The sequence below is a fragment of the Nycticebus coucang genome, chromosome 9 (assembly GCF_027406575.1).
Source record: "Nycticebus coucang isolate mNycCou1 chromosome 9, mNycCou1.pri, whole genome shotgun sequence".
NCBI classification, from domain to species: Eukaryota; Metazoa; Chordata; class Mammalia; order Primates; family Lorisidae; genus Nycticebus; species Nycticebus coucang.
The window spans coordinates 118,507,765-118,525,124 of record NC_069788.1 but is presented as its reverse complement, the minus strand read 5'-3'; the positions used below and the strand labels follow the sequence as shown (position 1 = coordinate 118,525,124).

General features: G+C 44.7%; 1 protein-coding gene and 2 pseudogenes across 1 annotated transcript in view; all 3 read left to right on the top strand.

Annotated features, from left to right (window-relative positions):
* Nucleotides 1–1,026: 1,026 nt before the first annotated feature.
* LOC128594791 (protein preY, mitochondrial-like) lies at nucleotides 1,027–1,428 on the top strand (annotated as a pseudogene).
* Nucleotides 1,429–1,478: 50 nt separating this feature from the next.
* LOC128594466 (phosphatidylinositol N-acetylglucosaminyltransferase subunit Y-like) lies at nucleotides 1,479–1,678 on the top strand (annotated as a pseudogene).
* A 6,575-nt stretch (nucleotides 1,679–8,253) lies between these two features.
* The window catches only part of ARG2 (arginase 2), a 34,557-nt gene continuing 25,450 nt past the window's right edge, over nucleotides 8,254–17,360 (top strand). The window contains exons 1-2 of the mRNA XM_053603291.1: nucleotides 8,254–8,555; nucleotides 9,460–9,532. Of these exons, the coding sequence (XP_053459266.1) occupies nucleotides 8,445–8,555; nucleotides 9,460–9,532 (184 nt within the window). The 5' untranslated portion in view covers nucleotides 8,254–8,444. The remainder of the gene's footprint in view (nucleotides 8,556–9,459; nucleotides 9,533–17,360) is intronic.

The following is a 17,360-nucleotide window of genomic DNA, read 5'->3' as shown; positions in this document are numbered from 1 at the left end:
TGGTAATATAACCATGAATAAAAGAAACAGAGTAAAGCAGCATGTGGAATGAGTGGTTCTGGTGCTAAATACTTTGCAGGACTTTGCCTCTTTCAGGTCCCAACCCCAGCAGGGAGCAGAGAAGTGGAAGGGACCCTATCAAGTACCTTTAACAATTCATACCTTGCTAAAATTATCAGAAGTAAAACCTTATGTCCACTATACCACCCCCAGAGGGGGTGCTAGCCTTAGGTAATCTAAAGTATATATTTGGAAAAAGGAAAAAAAGAAACTGTTGCTATTTCTGCTAATCCTTTTTTTGAGGGGGGGGGGCTGTTTGGAGACAAAGTCTCACTTTGTTGCCCTTGGTAGAGTGCCGTGGAGTCACAGTTCACAGCAACCTCAAACTCGTGCGCTCAAGTGATGCTCTGGCCTCAGCGTCCCGAGTAGCTGGGACTACAGGGGCCCATAACAACACCCCACTATTTTTAGAGACGGGGCTGTGCTCTTGCTCAGGCTGGTCTCAAACCCGTGAGCTCAGGCAATCCACCTGCCTTGGCCTCCCAGGTGAGCCACCGTGCCCAGCTGCTAATTCTTTTTGGTTGTTTGATCTGTCTATAGGAAAGAGGGACAACTCCTTAGTAAGAATTTCCCCCAACAGTTGTCTCTTTGGTTGGTCTGTTTTGCTGCTGGGTGTGTTATCCTAAACCTCATTTGGTACAAGCATTTCTGCCCAGGATTTCTGAATTTGCATAGGCTGGTCTCTAGGATCACCTGCAGGGTACAACTAATAGCTCTACCCTCAGAAGTCGCATCTTTATTTTCTAACCCAGCCCTGTATTGGACATTGTGTACAAGGCAACAGTCTTTTCACCTTGTCAGTCTTTGGGGTTGTAGTAATTGCTTATGCTGTTGTTTTCACCTAGTAATCTGTACCTTCCATCTAAAACATCACCCCAGTTCAGCTGGAATGAGTTTGATGACTATTTCGCCCCTCCTCCTATAGATATGGAAGGGTAAAATTGATAGTGAGGGGAAGAACGGTCGCCGGTCCTGCCAGACAATGCCGAGCGGAGCATGCCGCAGGTTCACCTCGGCCCTGCTGGGGACACGCGCACAGACGTCTGTGGTCGCCCGTAGGTGCTTGCACGCATCGGGGTCGCGCCCCTCGGCAGACCGGAGGGGAAAGGCAGGGGAGCCGCCCTGTGGCTTCGACCCGGCGCTGCTGGAGTTCCTGGTGTGCCCGCTCTCCAAGAAGCCGCTCAGATAGGAAGCATCAACAAATGAATTGATAAATGAAGAGCTAGGAATAGCCTATCCAACCACTGATGGAATTCCTAGTATGATACCACAGCTAGGATGACACATCAAACTAAGAAGCAAGAAGAAATGGAACAACACCAGGTTCTAATTTTTTTAAAAGCCACCACAACAACTAAATTTTCTTAGTACCATATACGTTTTAAAGCAGAGTGGAGGGTAATAAGTGGAGGAGAAGAATGTTTCTGTCTCTTCTTACATTGACCGTTCTTATTCCACTGGTCTCTTTAGCAGGACTGTTCTACTCAGCCTCCCCCGTGGCTGCACTAGCCCAGCCAGTCTTTGCCTTTACACTCTGCTCCTGCCCATCACCACACCAGTGTGTGTGTTCTTCCATCTTTGGACTTGGATGGGTATTAAACTCTTCCAGCATAATTAATGGAACCAGAGCCAAGGTGGTATCCATATATTGATATGTCTTGGGTGTCTATCTTTGAAAGTTCAACTGAGTGGAAATACTGGAGACCCATTTAGTTTTCGGGACAGATGCTTTTGCCTTGCTTATGTCAGGCTTAGGACGATGGGAGGCTTTAGCTGCACAAGCTTCTTTTATTATACCCTTGCTCTGCCTTTGTTTTCTGAAGGTTCTGACTTAATAATTGCTGTAGCAGGAGAAACATTTTGGCAGTGTCTTGTTGGACATTAACACATCTGATGACTAATTCTTATTCATCTATTTAGTCATTTGAAATTTTGTTTGAATAGCTTCAAGGTATTAGGTAAAGTCACCAGTAGAGAACACTGAAATAATTCCAAAGGAGCTATGTTGGAATGGTTGTAGAGAAATGTGTTTGCACTATTGTGTTATAAAACCATAAAATAAAATGGAAATTTCATGTACTTAGAAAAATTCTGAGTTTGTAAAATTTCCTTCATTTCTTTGGCATCCAATGCTTACATTAATAATAAAGTAAGATGTTGACACTTTTCCATAAAAAAAAAAATATTGATAGTGAGGAATATGTAACAGAGAAAATGGCCTGGAAAAGGGTAAGAATGTTTTCTGTCTCTTCAAAACCCCTTTACCCCTTTTTAGAACTCCTTGCCTCAGGTAAGTAGTTGGGAGGGGCAGGGGAGTGCTCTTTGTTCTTTTCTTTTTTTTTTTTTTTTTTGTAGAGGCAGAGTCTCACTATACCGCCCTCGGTAGAGTGCTGTGGCGTCACACGGCTCACAGCAACCTCTAACTCTTGGGCTTACGCGATTCTCTTGCCTCAGCCTCCCAAGCAGCTGGGACTACAGGCGCCCGCCACAACACCCGGCTATTTTTTGTTGCAGTTTGGCGGGGGCTGGGTTTGAACCTGCCACCCTCCGCATATGGGGCCGGCCCCCTACTCACTGAGCCACAGGCGCCGCCCCGCTCTTTGTTCTTTGTGCCACAGAAGCTGGAATGAATCGGGCGAGAGATCACAGCCTTCTGCCCATACACTTCCTTTGAGAATTTGCAGTTTAAAAGCTTTTTCTGATTTTCCTTGGATTTGCAATAAATAATAGTGGACTAGAGCCCATTTTTAGTAGTTTCAATTTTCAGGAATTTTTGATGCAGTTGTTAAATACAGTGTTAAATACAGTCTTGCCTAAAAATGAAATTATATAAGCTTACTATTAAATTATATTAAAAACAAAGATAATAGACTCCATACTTATCACTGCCTAATTAATTTACATCTTACTATTATTTATGCTCTTGAGATTATTTATGTTGATTGTATCTGTACAGTGGAAATATTATATACAGGCACCTCTCCCCAACTTGATGTTTAATGACATCACTGTGGGAGGTTGAAATCAGCCATGGGTAAATATTTACAACATGGAAATCAGCAAACCCAATGATCAAGTCTTACCTACTCTTACCCACTTCCCACTACTCCCAGCAACCTGTCAAGGGATAAAGTGTGTGTTTGCAGATTTGAATTAAAGAAAAGAGGCAGTATCTCTAGGTTTTCCTAATGAAGGAAGAAGAAAAATAGAGCAAGCTGGTTTGAACCTGAGGAAGGATCCTAGAGCTGTGCAATAACAAGGTACAAGTTTAAAAGTAAAATGCTAAAACTTGGCTCGCACCTGTGGCTTAAGCAGCTAAGGGGCCAACTGCATACACCTGAGCTGGCAGGTTCGAATCCAGCCCGGGCCCACCAAACAACAATGATGGCTACAACCAAAAAATAGCCGGGCATTCTGTAGTCCCAGCTACTTGGGAGGTGGAGGCAGGAGACTCGCTTGAGCCCAGGAGTTGGAAGTTGCTGTGAGCTGTGATGGCACTCTACTCAGGGCGACAGCTTGAGGCTCTGTCTCAAAAAAAAAAAAAAAAGCTAAAACTTAACTTGTTCTTTTTTTGTTTTGAGACAAGGGCTCACTCTGTTGCCTAGGCTAGAATGCAGTGGCAGGGTAATGGTTCACTGCAACTTCAAACTGGTCTCACATGGTCCTCCTGTTTTGGCCTGTCAAGTAGGTGGTACTACAGGCACATGCCACCATGCCTGGCTAATTTTTCTATTTTTTGTAGAGACAGGGTCTTGCTCTTTTTGAGACTGGTCTTGAACTCAAACCAGTCTTCCACCTTGGACTCCCAAAGTGCTAGCATTTACAGGCATAAGCCACCATGCCTAACCTTTAACTCATTCTTTTATCAATTTAGAATATTATATTTAGACTCAGCCCCTGTAGCTCAAGTGGCTAGGGCATCAGCCACATACACCACAGTTGACAGGTTCAAATCCAGCCCGGGCCTGCCAAACAACAATGACAACTGTAACCAAAAAATAGCCGGGTACTGTAGGGGGCGCCCTGTTGTCCCAGCTACTTGGGAGGCTGAGGCAAGAGAATTGCTTAAACCCAGAAGTTGGAGGTTGATTATGTGAGCTGTGGTGCCACGGCACTCTACCCAGGGCGACAGCTTGAGGTTCTGTCTCAAAAAAAAAAACAAAAAACACTCATTTTTTTGTGTGGTTTTTTTTTGAAACAGGGTCTCACCATGTTGCCCTCAGTAGAGTGCAGTGACGTCATTGCTCACAGCAACCTCCAACTCCAGGGCTCAAGTGATTCTCTTGTCTCAGTCTCCCAAGTATCTGGGACTACAAGCGCCTGCCACAATACCCTGCTATTTTGAGAGATGAGGTCTTGCTCTTGCTCAGGCTGGTCTCAAACTCCTGACCTCTAGTAATCCACCTGCCTCGGTCTCGCAGAGTGCTAGGATTATAAGCATGAGCCACCTTGTCTGGCTCTAATTCATTTTTAAATTAAATACCTATTTTGAAAATAAAAGTAGAGTAGTCAATTTGAACTTCAGAAATTAAAAATTAATTATAAAATATTTTAGGGCTCAGTGCCCCTAAAGAAAAGAGGCAGTGATTGTGGGTGCAGTGCAGAAAAGAGGCAGTGCGGTGATTAGGGTGCCAGCCACATACACCAGGGCTGGTGGGTTTGAACACAGCCTGGGCCAGCTAAAGACAACAATGACACATGCAACAAAAACATAGCCGGAGATTGTGGTGGGCGCCTGTAGTCCCAGCTACTTGGGAGGCTGAGACAAGAGAATTGCTTAAGCCCAAGAGTTTGAGGTTGCTGTGGGCTGTGACTCCACCGCACTTTACCGAGGGTGACATAGTGAGACTCTATCTCAAAAAAGAAAAAAATTTCAGACATATAGAAGTAATAAATAATAATTTGAATTTTAAAGGATAGTAGATTAAGTATTCCTTATCCAAAATGCTTGGGACCAGATGTGTTTCCAGTTTTAGATATTTTCAGATTTTGGTATATTTGCATAATAAGATACCTTGGGGCTAGGAACCAAGTCTAAACAAGAAATTCATGTTTCATATACATATCCTGAAGGTAGTTTTATACAATATTTTAAACAATTTTGTGCATGAAACTAAGTTTTGGCTGCAATCCTTCACATGAGACTAGGTGTAGAATTTTCTACTTGTGACATCATGTAGGCACTCTGCAAATTTCAAATTTTGGAGCATTTCAGATTTCAGATTTTTGGATTAGGGAAACTCAACCTGTTTATTTTGATCTGCTGTTCACTTCCCCAATGCATAATAACATGGAACTAGTAATTCACCTCTGACTAAGCTATAGATAGTGGACAATCACTAAAAGTGACATGCAGGATTAATGTGATACTTTGGAAAGGTCCATCTGGTGACTTATACTACAGTAGGTGCTCAAGAAGCAAGAGGTTTTTGCAGTAGCACAGGAGGGCCAGTGTGGCAGTATGAACTTCAGAAAACATACAAAGGGGGACAAAATTGGATGTGGTGGCCAGGTGTGTGGTGGCCCATGCATATAATCCTAGTACTTTGGGAGGGTGAGGCAAGAGAATCACTTAAAGTTCAAGGTAACAATTAGCTATGATGAGGCCACTGCTCCAGCATGGGTGACAGAGGGAGATCCTGTTTCTAAAAGAAAAGAAAAAAGAAAGAAAGAAAGAAACATATTGGATCTGATGCTAGGCAAGAAAAAGAAAAATACCAAACCAAACTAATTTTGATGAACTGAAGAAGTATGATGGCATCAGTGACTATGAATCCTTGTCTATGCCCTCACCCATTCCTGGAGGGCTTGTTAGGCAGAGGTTGCTGGTGCCCTAGGCTACAGGAATTGATTCTGTAAATTTGGGGGCAGTATTTGCATTTCTTTTTTCTTTTTTTTTTTTGTAGAGACAGAGTCTCACTTTATGGCCCTCGGTAGAGTGCCGTGGCCTCACACAGCTCACAGCAACCTCCAACTCCTGGACTTAAGCGATTCTCTTGCCTCAGCTCCCCAGTAGCTGGGACTACAGGCGCCCGCCACAACACCCGGCTAAGTATTTGCATAACAAGTATACAAGTGATGTTGACTCTCATCTATCGCCTTCCAGTTAATGCTGTGCTTATTTTGGCTGGGCACCTGTAGCTCAGCAGTTAGAGCTCCAGCCACACATACACCGGAGCTGAGGGGTTTGAATCCGCCCCAGGCCTGCCAAATGACAACAACCAAAAAATAGCTGAGCCTTGTGGCAGGTGCCTGTAGTCCCAGCTACTTACTAGCTGAGGCAAGAGAATCACTTAAGCCCAGGAGTTGGAAGTTGTTGTGAGCTGTGACACCACTGCACTCTACCGAGGGCAACAAAGTGAGACTCTGTCTCAAAACAAACAAACAAACAAAATTACTGTGCTTATTTTGCTGATGTCTCAACAACATCTCTCTTAAACCAGCAGGGGGAGACAATATAGCCTCTAAAAATAAAACTATAGAGCAAGTACCTTGGATTTATGGTGTTGCCGTGGAGACCTCTGAAAGATTTAGAGAGCAGCATGTAAATTAGCAGCATGAGGTGAAATAAATTTCAGTGTCTATGAAAATTTATTTTGGTAGGAATAAGATCTAGATTCTTGCATGTCATAGTGTCATGGTTAAGAACTTGGAATGTGGACTCAGCTCTGCCATTTAAGATCTGTGTGACTTTAGCAAATATCTTTTCTGATCTTGTTTTGTCGGCTTTAAAACAGGCCTTATATTATAGAATTGTTGAAGGTTAAAGATCTTGGAATTTCAGTTGGTTATTATTATTAAAATATTTTTAATTATACAAACTGTAAGTACTTAGTACAGCTCTTTATCCTGTCTAAAATCTAGAAATAGTCCTAATATGTTAGATTTGGGATTTTTTTTTCGTTTTATTTATTTATTTATTTATTTTAGACAGAGTCTTACTTTGTTGCCCTTGGTAGAGTGCCATGGCGTCATAGGTCACAGCACCCTCAGACTCTTGGGCTCAAGTGATCCTCTTGCCTCAGTTTTTCATTTTTAGTAGAGATGAAGAGGCGGCGGGTCTCACTCTCGCTCAGGCTGGTTTCAAACTTGTGAGCTCAAGCAATCCACCTGCAGTGGCCTCCCAGAGGCTAGGATTACAACAGGCATGAACCACCACGCTGGGACAGATTTTTGTTGTTGTTGTTGTGGCAGTTGTCATTGTTGCTTAGCTGGCCTGGTCTGGGTTCGAACATGCCAGCCTGGGTGTATGTGGCTGGCACCCTATCCACTGAGCTACAGGCGCCGCCCCAGATTTGATTTTTGATAACCAATGCTCCCCTTACTCAGGCAAAGAATTGAAAATACCTAGAAGATAATTGCTTTTTTTTTTTTTTTTTTAAATTGAGACGTAGTCTCACTTTGTTGCCCGGGTGAAGTGCTATGGCGTCACAGCTCACAGCGACCTCAAGCTCTTGGGTTCAAGCGATTCTCTTTTTTTTGTTTTTTGAGACAGAGTCTCACTATGTCGCCCTGGGTAGAGTGCTGTGCCTCAGCCTCCCAAGTAGCTGGGACTACAAGCGCCTGCCACAGGCTTGTTTGTTTAGCAGGCCCCAGGCCGGGTTCAAACCCACCAGCCCTGGAGCATGTGGCCGGCGCCCTAACCACTGAACTATGGGTGCCCCAAGATAATTGCTCTGTACATCCTAACTTCTCCACCCAAGATATCTGAGGTAGAAGGGTCAGACCAGAGAGCACTAATCTATATTTTATGTACGAGCCCAATTTTTTATTGACGCCCACAAGTGGGCTAAGGTTGTCTCCCGGACTTCGAGCTGTGAGATGGAAGGAAGCAGATGGATGATGCTCCCTTTGTCTAGGTAAGGCGATAAGGTGGGGCCCCGGCAGACCAGGCTCAATCTAGCCAGCCCTCCGGTAGAGTTAAGCATCTGCCAGGTGCGAAAAGTCGCGCAGAGAAACAGTGTCTCACTTCGCGTGTTCCACCGCCTTCATGGACTTGGCAGTGGCTGACGGTTTTCTGCGAAGGGACACACCTCTCTGTTACCGCGCTGTTAGTGGCCAGACCAGGGTTTTGGCCCTAAGGTGTCAGCGACAGCTGCCGGTGCCTGGCAGGAGAATCCGGACTAGAATGTGGTGACGTCATCGAGGGCGTGCCCGCGTCCTCGCCGAGCAGTGGGCGGGGCTGCGGGAAGGTGTGCCGGGGGCTGGCTGGGGGCGCGGGCGGCGGGGCCGGGGCGTGGCTGAGGCGGCGGTGACGTCACGGGGCAGTGAGGGGTGGGGCGGCTGGCGCGGATATCTGAGAGCAGCTGCGGCCGGTGGAGCTCACTGGAAGCTCGGATCCGCACGGAGATACTTCTGCCGCGGCCATTCCCAGCGCTGCGGTCATGTCGCTGAAGAGCAGCCTCTCGCGTCTCCTCCGGACGCAAGTGCATTCCGTCTTGAAGAAATCTGTTCACTCTGTGGCTGTAATAGGAGCCCCGTTCTCACAGGGACAGGTGAAGACCGGGACCTGGCACCATGGGGCAGGATCCTCGCCCCCAGAACCTGGAGAAAGTGGCGGTGGGGTGCGGGGGACCGAGAGGCTAGGAGAGAATGGGGAGAAGCGTCCAGGGGAAGAGCAGGCGGGTTCCCGCGATTGGGCACCGGGAGAGCACGTGGGATTTTCCCCCGCCACAGAAGATGGAGAGAGCGAGGAGGAAGGCAGGTTGGAGGGCACCCAGCGCGGGATGGGGGCAGTAGGTAGCGAGAAGGCGGCTTTCTGCGGCCTCTCCAGAAAGAGCGAGAAAACGGTGGGTCCAGCTTGGGTGATGGAGGGGAGGGAAGGAGGAAGAGGACTCCATGGAGATGCTGGAGGAAGCGAAGCCGGCCAGAATCTCCGTGGAAAATCGACGGAGAGGAGGTTGAAAAGAGCGAGCGAAGATTTAAGGCTCGGGGATCCATTCTATCAGAACAAGCTTCTCTTGGGAAGGAAATCGCCGGCTGCTCCGGCCGCGAAAGGGCGGGAGGGGCTGTTTTGTTCTCACTTCAATGAAAGAGACCTGCAGAGTACTGGAGTGGAAAAGCCGGGTCTCTACCTCCAGCCGCGCACACAGCCAAACACTAGATCCTAACCGGGCTCAGCCCCTCCCTGGGCTGGGCTTGGAAGGCTGATTCGATTCCAGTAATAGGGTTTTGTTTCCACTTCTTCCCTACAAGTTTGATGAAATAAGTAACCAGACCTTAGAGGTGGAGGGATGGTAGTAAATGAAAGGGCTGATGCTGTCAGGTTTTGGAAGGAGATCTATTGGGAATGAAGTGTAATATAGTACACTTGTATTTTTGGTGATATAGAGTATTGTTTTGTTTTGTTTTTCCCAGTTATCTTCCCTTACATCTAACTGTGTAATTTGTGTCTTACAGAAAAGAAAAGGAGTGGAACATGGTCCAGCTGCCATAAGGGAAGCTGGCTTGATGAAAAGGCTCTCTAATTTGGGTAAGAGGTTGGATTTTATTATATTTTTTTTATTTAATTTTTTTTTCTTTTGAGACAGGGTTAGGTTTTGTTGTCCAGGCTGGACAATTATAGCTCACTGTAACCTGGAAACCCTGGACTCAAGGGATCCTCCCACTGCAGCCTCCTGAGTAGCTAAGACAGGCTATGTCACCATGCCCAGCTAATTTTTAAAATCTTCTGTAGGGACAGGGTTTTGCTATGTTGCCCAAGCTGGTCTCCATGTCCTGTCCTTAAACAGTTTTCTAGTGCTGAGACACAGATGTAAGCACTGCACCCAGCATTGATTTTATTTACTTGTTTTAGAGGGTCTCACTCTGCCACCCAGGCTGGAGTGCAGTGGGATGTTCACAATTCACTGCAACTTTAACTTCTGGGTTCAAGTGATCCTACCAGCTTGGCCTCAAAAAGTGCTGAGATCCTGCTGTGCCTCCCAAAGTACTGGAATTACTAAGTGAGTCACTAAGCCTGGTCAGTGGCTGGATTTTAGATACCTCTTCATGACTAGTCATAAACCACTTCGAAGTCTTATCTCTGATATCCAGGGCCTACACAGTGTCAGCTGTTTACTTAAGAACCGTCTGTCACACTGCCTGTCCTCCTCTGGATTCCAACTGCAGCTTAAGATCTACCAAGTAGGCTCGGCGCCAGCCACATACACCTGAGCTGGCGGGTTCGAATCCAGCCCCGGCCCGCCAAACAACAATGATGGCTGCAACCAAAAAATTGCCGGGCGTTGTGGTGGGCGCCTGTAGTCCCAGCTACTTGGGGAGGCGGAGACAGGAGACTCGAATGAGCCCAGGAGTTGGAGGTTGCTGTGAGCTGTGATGCCACAGCACTCTACCCAGGGTGACAGCTTGAGGCTCTGTCTCAAAAAATAAAATAAAATAAAAAAGATCTATCAAGTAGTCTTCAGGGAAAGTTTTGGGTGTGTGTGTTGTTTTTTTGTTTTTTGGTGAGACAGGGTCTCTGTCCACCAGATTGGAGTGAAGTGGCAGGATTACAGCTCACTGCAACCTTCAACTCCAGGGTTTAAGCTGTCCTCCTTGCTGAGCCCTTTTCAAATAGCTATAGGTTTGCACCACCACATCTGGTGAATTAAAACAAAGTTTTTTAGAGACAGAGTCTTGCTGTACTGTCTAATCCTGCCTTGGCCTCCCAAGGTGCTGGAATTTTTCCAGCCTTGGCCTCCCAAAGTTCTGGGCTTATAGGCATTAGCCACTGCACCTAGCCCACGTCTTGTTGTAATAGAGTAATGTGTGGAAGGCAAGAAGGTGGAGTGAAGCAGGGCCAGGAACAAGCTGCTAGTGAATATAAAGTGGTGATAAGAATGCTAGCTAGCTCCAGTTTTAACTGTACTGTTAACCTTTCCCTCCTAAAATTATAGCTTTCCTAACTTAATCATGAGACTTAAATTCATCAGTTTCACCAGTTTCCACTCTTCAAATCATCCATTTTGGCCAGGCATGGTGGTTCACACTATAGGTGGAAGAGTTCACACCAGTACTTTGGGAAGCCAAGGTAGGAGGATTGTTTGAGGTCAAGAGTTCAAGACCAGCCTGGGAAACTTAGCAAGACTCTGTCTCTACAAAAAAATTTTAAAAATCATTCATCTCCTCTCTATGGTTAACACCTTGTATTATTATAAGCAGGGATTACTTCTGTCTTTTTCAAACTTACCTGAATATGACAACCACCAGGTGACATGTCAAAAATATAGATTCCTAAGCTCTGGGAAAGAGTCTGGCTCATTGAGTGAGATGAAGATAATGTGTTTTTTTAAAGACACAGTCTCAGCCAGGGGGTTAGGGGTGGCAGTGGTGCTATCATAATTCACTAAAACCTTGAAATCCTGGGCTTAAGAAGTATTCCTGCCTCAGCCACCTGAATAGCAGGGACTACAGTATGCATGGCCATGCCTGGCTAATTTTTTCTTCTTATTATTTTTTATTAAATCATAGCTGTGTACATTAATGCAGTCATGGGGTACAATGTAATTTTTTCTTATTTTTTGAAGAGACAGTGTCTGCAGGTTGGTCTTAAATTCCTGGACTCAAGTGATCTTCCCACTTCAGCCTCCCAAAGTGCTAGGATTATAGCCTGAGCCACCCCACCTGCTCCAGATACGTGCATTTTTACAAGCGCTCTAAGTAATCAGAAGTAGAGTTGCATTCTTTTGCTTAGGATAGTAATAGTACTCTGAGATTTTAGAACCAGGAGAAAATCTAACCCAAAGAAAATACCTTTTTCTTTGTAATGAAGAATGCTTCTTTTAGTAACAGGGCACCAGTTTTTTTTTTTTTTTTTAATTTGGTCGGGGCTGGGTTTGAACCCGCCACCTCCGGCATATGGGACCGGCGCCCTACCCGCTGAGCCACAGGCACTGCCCCTAGGGCACCAGTTTTTAATACCTTTAGTTCAAGGCCATTTGCTCCATTTTTGTTAGGACTGCTCGCTTACCTTTTCTGGTCCTGTAAGTGCAAAGTGTGTGAAGCAGCAGGAAGATCCTGGAGATGGTAACACAGAATCTAGGTGAACTACAGTCTCTTCCCCACTCTTGCTTTGAGATCTTTGCTGATTATGAGTCCATTCCAAGAGAAGTCATCTCCTCCCAGAAAACAGAAGAATAATGAAGTCACTGAAATCACCTTGACTCAAGTGTCCTTCATAAACCTCATCTACATATGGATATGGTGACTTGGATTGAATACTCAAAGCTCTTCTTTGTTAAACAATTACAGCTTCTTCAATAGAATCTCTTTCTTAGCCATTTTAATAACTAAGCTCACCACCAAAGAAAAATAAATCACTAAGATTGTTTTCTTTTATCCTGTCACAATTTACCTAGCGGGAGGAGGTTTTTATTTCTGCTTATAAATGAAGATACTGCCTCTTAAAATAGCTTGTACACACTCTGCCTTTTTAAAAGAATCATTTTACACTGAAGACAACCACCTCTGGTAATGACTATTTTTAAATACACGTATTGGATAAATCTCTGTAGCCCATCTGATGAACCGTGTCAAGCTTTGCTTAAATTGCTATATCGTTTCTGGATTCTGCTGGCAGAGAATTCCGAGGAGAAGCAGTCTCAGCCTCTTACAGAAGAGACTTTGTAAAATTGAGCTGAGGCTGCTGAATGAGCGGGAGGGGCACATTGTAACAGCTCCTCTTACTCATGCTTCCTAGACCTCCCTTCTGGCCACAGCTCTTGGTATTTTTCCACTTCAACCTGAGGGAAGTCATTCTCCTTTAAATACTATTTTCTCTCTGCTGCCTCTTTAAACTCCCAACCTAAAATTATGTTAGAGCTTCAGTTTATTTGGTCTTCCCTTTCATTTGTTTCCCATATCTTTAGTTGTACAATTATTTCCTTACCGTGGAGCTGATTGGTAGCTCAGTGTCATAGCAGTTTATTGAAAAAGACTGTGGCATTCACTGGATCTCCTGCATGTGATTCTGGCTAGTCTGCTGGAATATGTTGGGAAAAAGTACCAAGAGAAGTTCTAGTTGCTTTGTTCAGAAACAGTAAATACCAAAATACCTTAAGTCCTTTGAGTACTTTGAAATAAGCATTGTGGGTCAAATTTCAAGGGAAAGAAGACACATGGAAAGGTAATTTTCACAAGCCCCTTTGTTCTTTGTCTTTGCTCTGATGTTACTTGAGTTGCCATGGCTTCAGTTAAACTTCCTGTTTTCTTTTTCTTTCTTTTTTTTTTTTTTGTAGAGACAGAGTCTCACTTTGTTGCCCTTGGTAGAGTGCTGTTGTGTCATAGCTCACAGCAACCTCCAACTCCTGGGCTTAGGCGATTCTCTTGCCTCAGCCTCCCAAGTAGGTGGGACTACAGGCGCCTGCCACAATGCCCAGCTATTTATTTGTTGCAGTTTGGCTGGGGCCAGGTTCGAACCTGCTACCCTCAGTATATGGGGCTGGCGTCCTACCCACTGAGCCACAGGCGCCGCCCACTTCCTGTTTTCTTGAATGAACATATATGTGACTTAGTAACTAGGGTTTCTTTTTCTTTTTCTTTTTTCTTTTTTTGGAGGGGGTGTTGTTTTTCATTTCTCTGAACTTAGTAAGGACACTTAATGGTTCTCTAGGTTACTCAATTCCTTTAGTGTGTAAAGGCCCTAAGAAGAATGAAGAGGCATTTCTTTGGCAAGACTGGGAAGCAGTGTGTCTGCTCCTGATCTGCCTAGCTCTGACAGCCATTGTAGTTTGTCCTCTCTGCAGAAGTAGATTGAGTGCTCTGTGGGTAAAGATAACTGTAAGCTGGGATTACCACTTGGAGGTCTCCATCTTTGTGATTATGGTAATTTGATCCAGCTGTGGATCAAATAGGGCTAACTGTCAAAATGAATTTGCCACTGTTGACCAGGCCGAGGGTCTGGAGTTTAGGAAGCCATTTGGGAGCTACTCTGGTCTGCCTAAACTATAGGGTTTCTCAAAGGTCATTACACATACATAGGGAAAATGGGAAATTATAGCTAAATATGCCTTTTTTTTTTTTTTTTTTTCTTTTTGAGACCAAGTCTCATTCTAATGTCCAGGCTAGAGTGCCAGAGCATCAGCCTAGCTCACAGCAAACTCAAACTCCTGGTTCAAGTGATCCTCCTGCCTCAGCCTCCCCAATAGCTGAGACTACAGGTGCCCACCACAAGGCATGGCTAATTTTTTCTTATTTTATCTTAGTTTAGTTTACTTTTGAGACAGAGCTTCACTCTATTGCCCTGGGTAGAGTGCCATGGCATCATAGCTCACAGCAACCTCAAACTGTTAGGCTCAAGTGGTCCTTTTGCCTCAGCCATTCCAGTAGCTGGGACTACAGGAGTTTGCCACAATGCCCTGGCTAGTTTTTCTGTTTTTAATAGAGAAAGGGACTTGCTTTTGCTCAGGCTGATCTTGAGCCCCTGAGCTCAAATAATCCACTCACCTCAGCCTCCTGAGGTGATTACAGGCATGAGCCACTGTGCCTGGCCTAAATGTACCATTATTTACAAAAAATTCATTACAAAATTTTACAAAATATTTCTCTACATGTTGATATATAAATATAAAAATATTAAATATAAAACATGAGTTTGTTAATTTTTTCTATTTATGGTGAACTTTGAGACACCCTGTAAACTGAGGACATTTATGCTGCCTATTCCATTTGGTACCCTGTCAGATAGTAGAACAGGAATCTCTTAGGTTGAGACTGGTTAAGACCCAAAAATTTTGTTTGCTTTTGTAAGAACTGCTGATAGAGCAGGCTTGAGATAGTTGTTTAAACATAAGGACTTTGGAGCCAAATCCTTCATGAGTTCTTTGCTTTCAGGGGTTGGTAGAGAACGTGGGGAGTCTCAAATGTAGTTGTATGTTAGTGATGCTTTCACTTGGCTTCCATTTTACTATTCCATTGGAACTATCTTGAGCAAGCTCATTCATTTGTCAGCCTTTATTTTGCTGGCCTTTATCACAGCTGACTGTTTTATTCCTGAAATATTCTCCTCTGTTAGCCCAGATTCCACTCTTGGGTCTCCTTTTTCCATTGATGGGTCTCTCTCAGACTCCTTTGCGGGATCCTCTGCTTCCAACCCACAAATGTTGATGTCGCCAGCGTTCCATTCCTGGCATTTTCTCATAGAGGCCCCCAAGGACCACTCCCACTCATTCCCCCATTCTTCTCACAACTCTGACCTTCCTCTAGAAGGCCAGGCCTGTTCTTTCACCTCTGTCCAAGTAGCTTTATTTCACTCTCACAGATATCGTAAACTAAATATGTTCAAAACTAAGTTCATATCTTCTCCTCAGATCTGCTTCTCCCACTGTCTTCCCACTGTGTATTTCAGCTATCGCTTATTAACTACAGGTAGATACTCAAGTCAAATTCAGAGACCACCACAGTTGTCTTCTCCTTCCCTTTTCTCCCTTATGCCTACTGACCACATAGTCTTGCTGATTTGTTAACCTTCTAAATGATAATTCTTCTGCATAATGATACAGCTCTGGTTCTACCCCTCTTCTCACACCTGGTTGTAAATTTCAAATGGTATCTCTTGGCTCGGCGCCTAAAACTCAAGCGGCTAGGGCGCCAGCCATATACACCAGAGCTGGCGGGTTCAAATCCATCCCGGGCCCGCCAAACAACAATGACAATTACAACCAAAAAATAGCTGGGTGTTGTGGTGGACACCTGTACTCCCAGCTACTTGGGAGGCTGAGTCAAGAGAATCACTTAAGCCCCAGAGTTTGAGGTTGCTGTGAGCTGTGACACCATAGCATTCTACCCAGGGCAAACAGCTTGAGGCTCTGTCTCAAAAAAAAATGGTATCTCTTGTCTCAGTTTTCCTTCCTAAGTTCCCCCACTGCATTGCTTCCAGTATAATCTAAGTGTGAATCTGACTATCTTTGTCCTTTGCTTAAAGTCTTTCCAGGGCTTTCTTTTATTTTTCTCTTCTCTCTTTTTTTTTAATTGAGACAGAATCTCACATTGTTACTCTCAGTAGGGTGCTGTTACTCTCAGTAGGGTGCTGTGACTCTCATAGCTCACAGCAACCTCAAACTCTTAGGCTCAAGTGATTCTCTAGCCTTAGCCTCCCTAGTAGCTGAGACTACAGGTGCCCACCACATGCCTGGCTATTTTTTTTATTTTTTGTTTAGCAGGTCTTGGCTGGGTTCCAACCTACCAGCCCCGGAGCATGTGGCTGGCGCCTTAACCACTGAGCTGCGGATGCCCAGCTGCAAGACTTTCTTTTAAAAATACATCCATACTCCTCAGACAATGTCATTCACATACCATCACAACTAATCTCCCAATTCATTTCCACTTGTATTATTTTGGTGTTTTTCTTTTTTTTTTTTTGAGACAGAGCCTCAAGCTGTTACCCTGGGTAGAGTGCTATGGCATCACAGCTCACAGTAACCTCCAACTCCTGGGCTCAAGCGATTCTCCTGCCTCCACCTCCCCCAAGTAGTTGGGACTACAGGTGCCCACCACAATGCCCACCTATTTTTTGGTTGCAGCCGACATTGTTTGACGGGCCCAGGCTGGATTTGAACCCACCAGCTCAGGTGTATGTGGCCGGTTCCCTACTCTTTTGAGCCACAGGTGCCACCCTTATTTTCTTAAAATTACTCTTATTTTACTTTTTTTTTTTTGAGACAGAGTCTTGCTCTGTTGCCCCCACTAGAATGCAGTGGCATCATCATAGCTCACAGCAACCTTAAACTCCTGGGCTCAAGCAGTCCTCCCACCTTGGTTTCCCTAGTAGCTGGGACTAAGGTACATACCACCCTGTTTGATTTTTTCCTATCTTAATAGGTATGGGTGTCTTTATCTTGCTCAGACTGGTCTTTTACTCCTGACCTGAAGTGATCTTCTTGTCTTCGCTTCCCCGAATGCTAGGTTATTTTACTTTTTTTTTTAGAGACAGAGACCCACTTTGTTGCCAGGCTAGAGTAGAGTAGCTTGATCATAGCTCACTGCAACCTCCAACTTCTGGGCTTAAGCAATCCTCCTACCTAAGCCTCCTTAGTAGCTGAGAGTATAGGCACCTACCATCATGCCCAACTGATTTTTAAAAATTTTTGTAGAGACAGGGTCTCACTATGTTATATGGGTGCTAGTCTTAAACTCAGGGCCTTAGCAATCCTCGTACCTCAGCCTTCCAAAGAGCTGGGATTGCAGGCAGAGCCACAATGGCTCTGGTCCTGGTGTTTTTCTTTAATGGCGTTATAGTTTCATACTTTTAAAACATAGCCTGTCCATACAATAAACAGTGAAATCTCAGACCTGTAGTAGATGCATTTTTCTAACATGCTTTA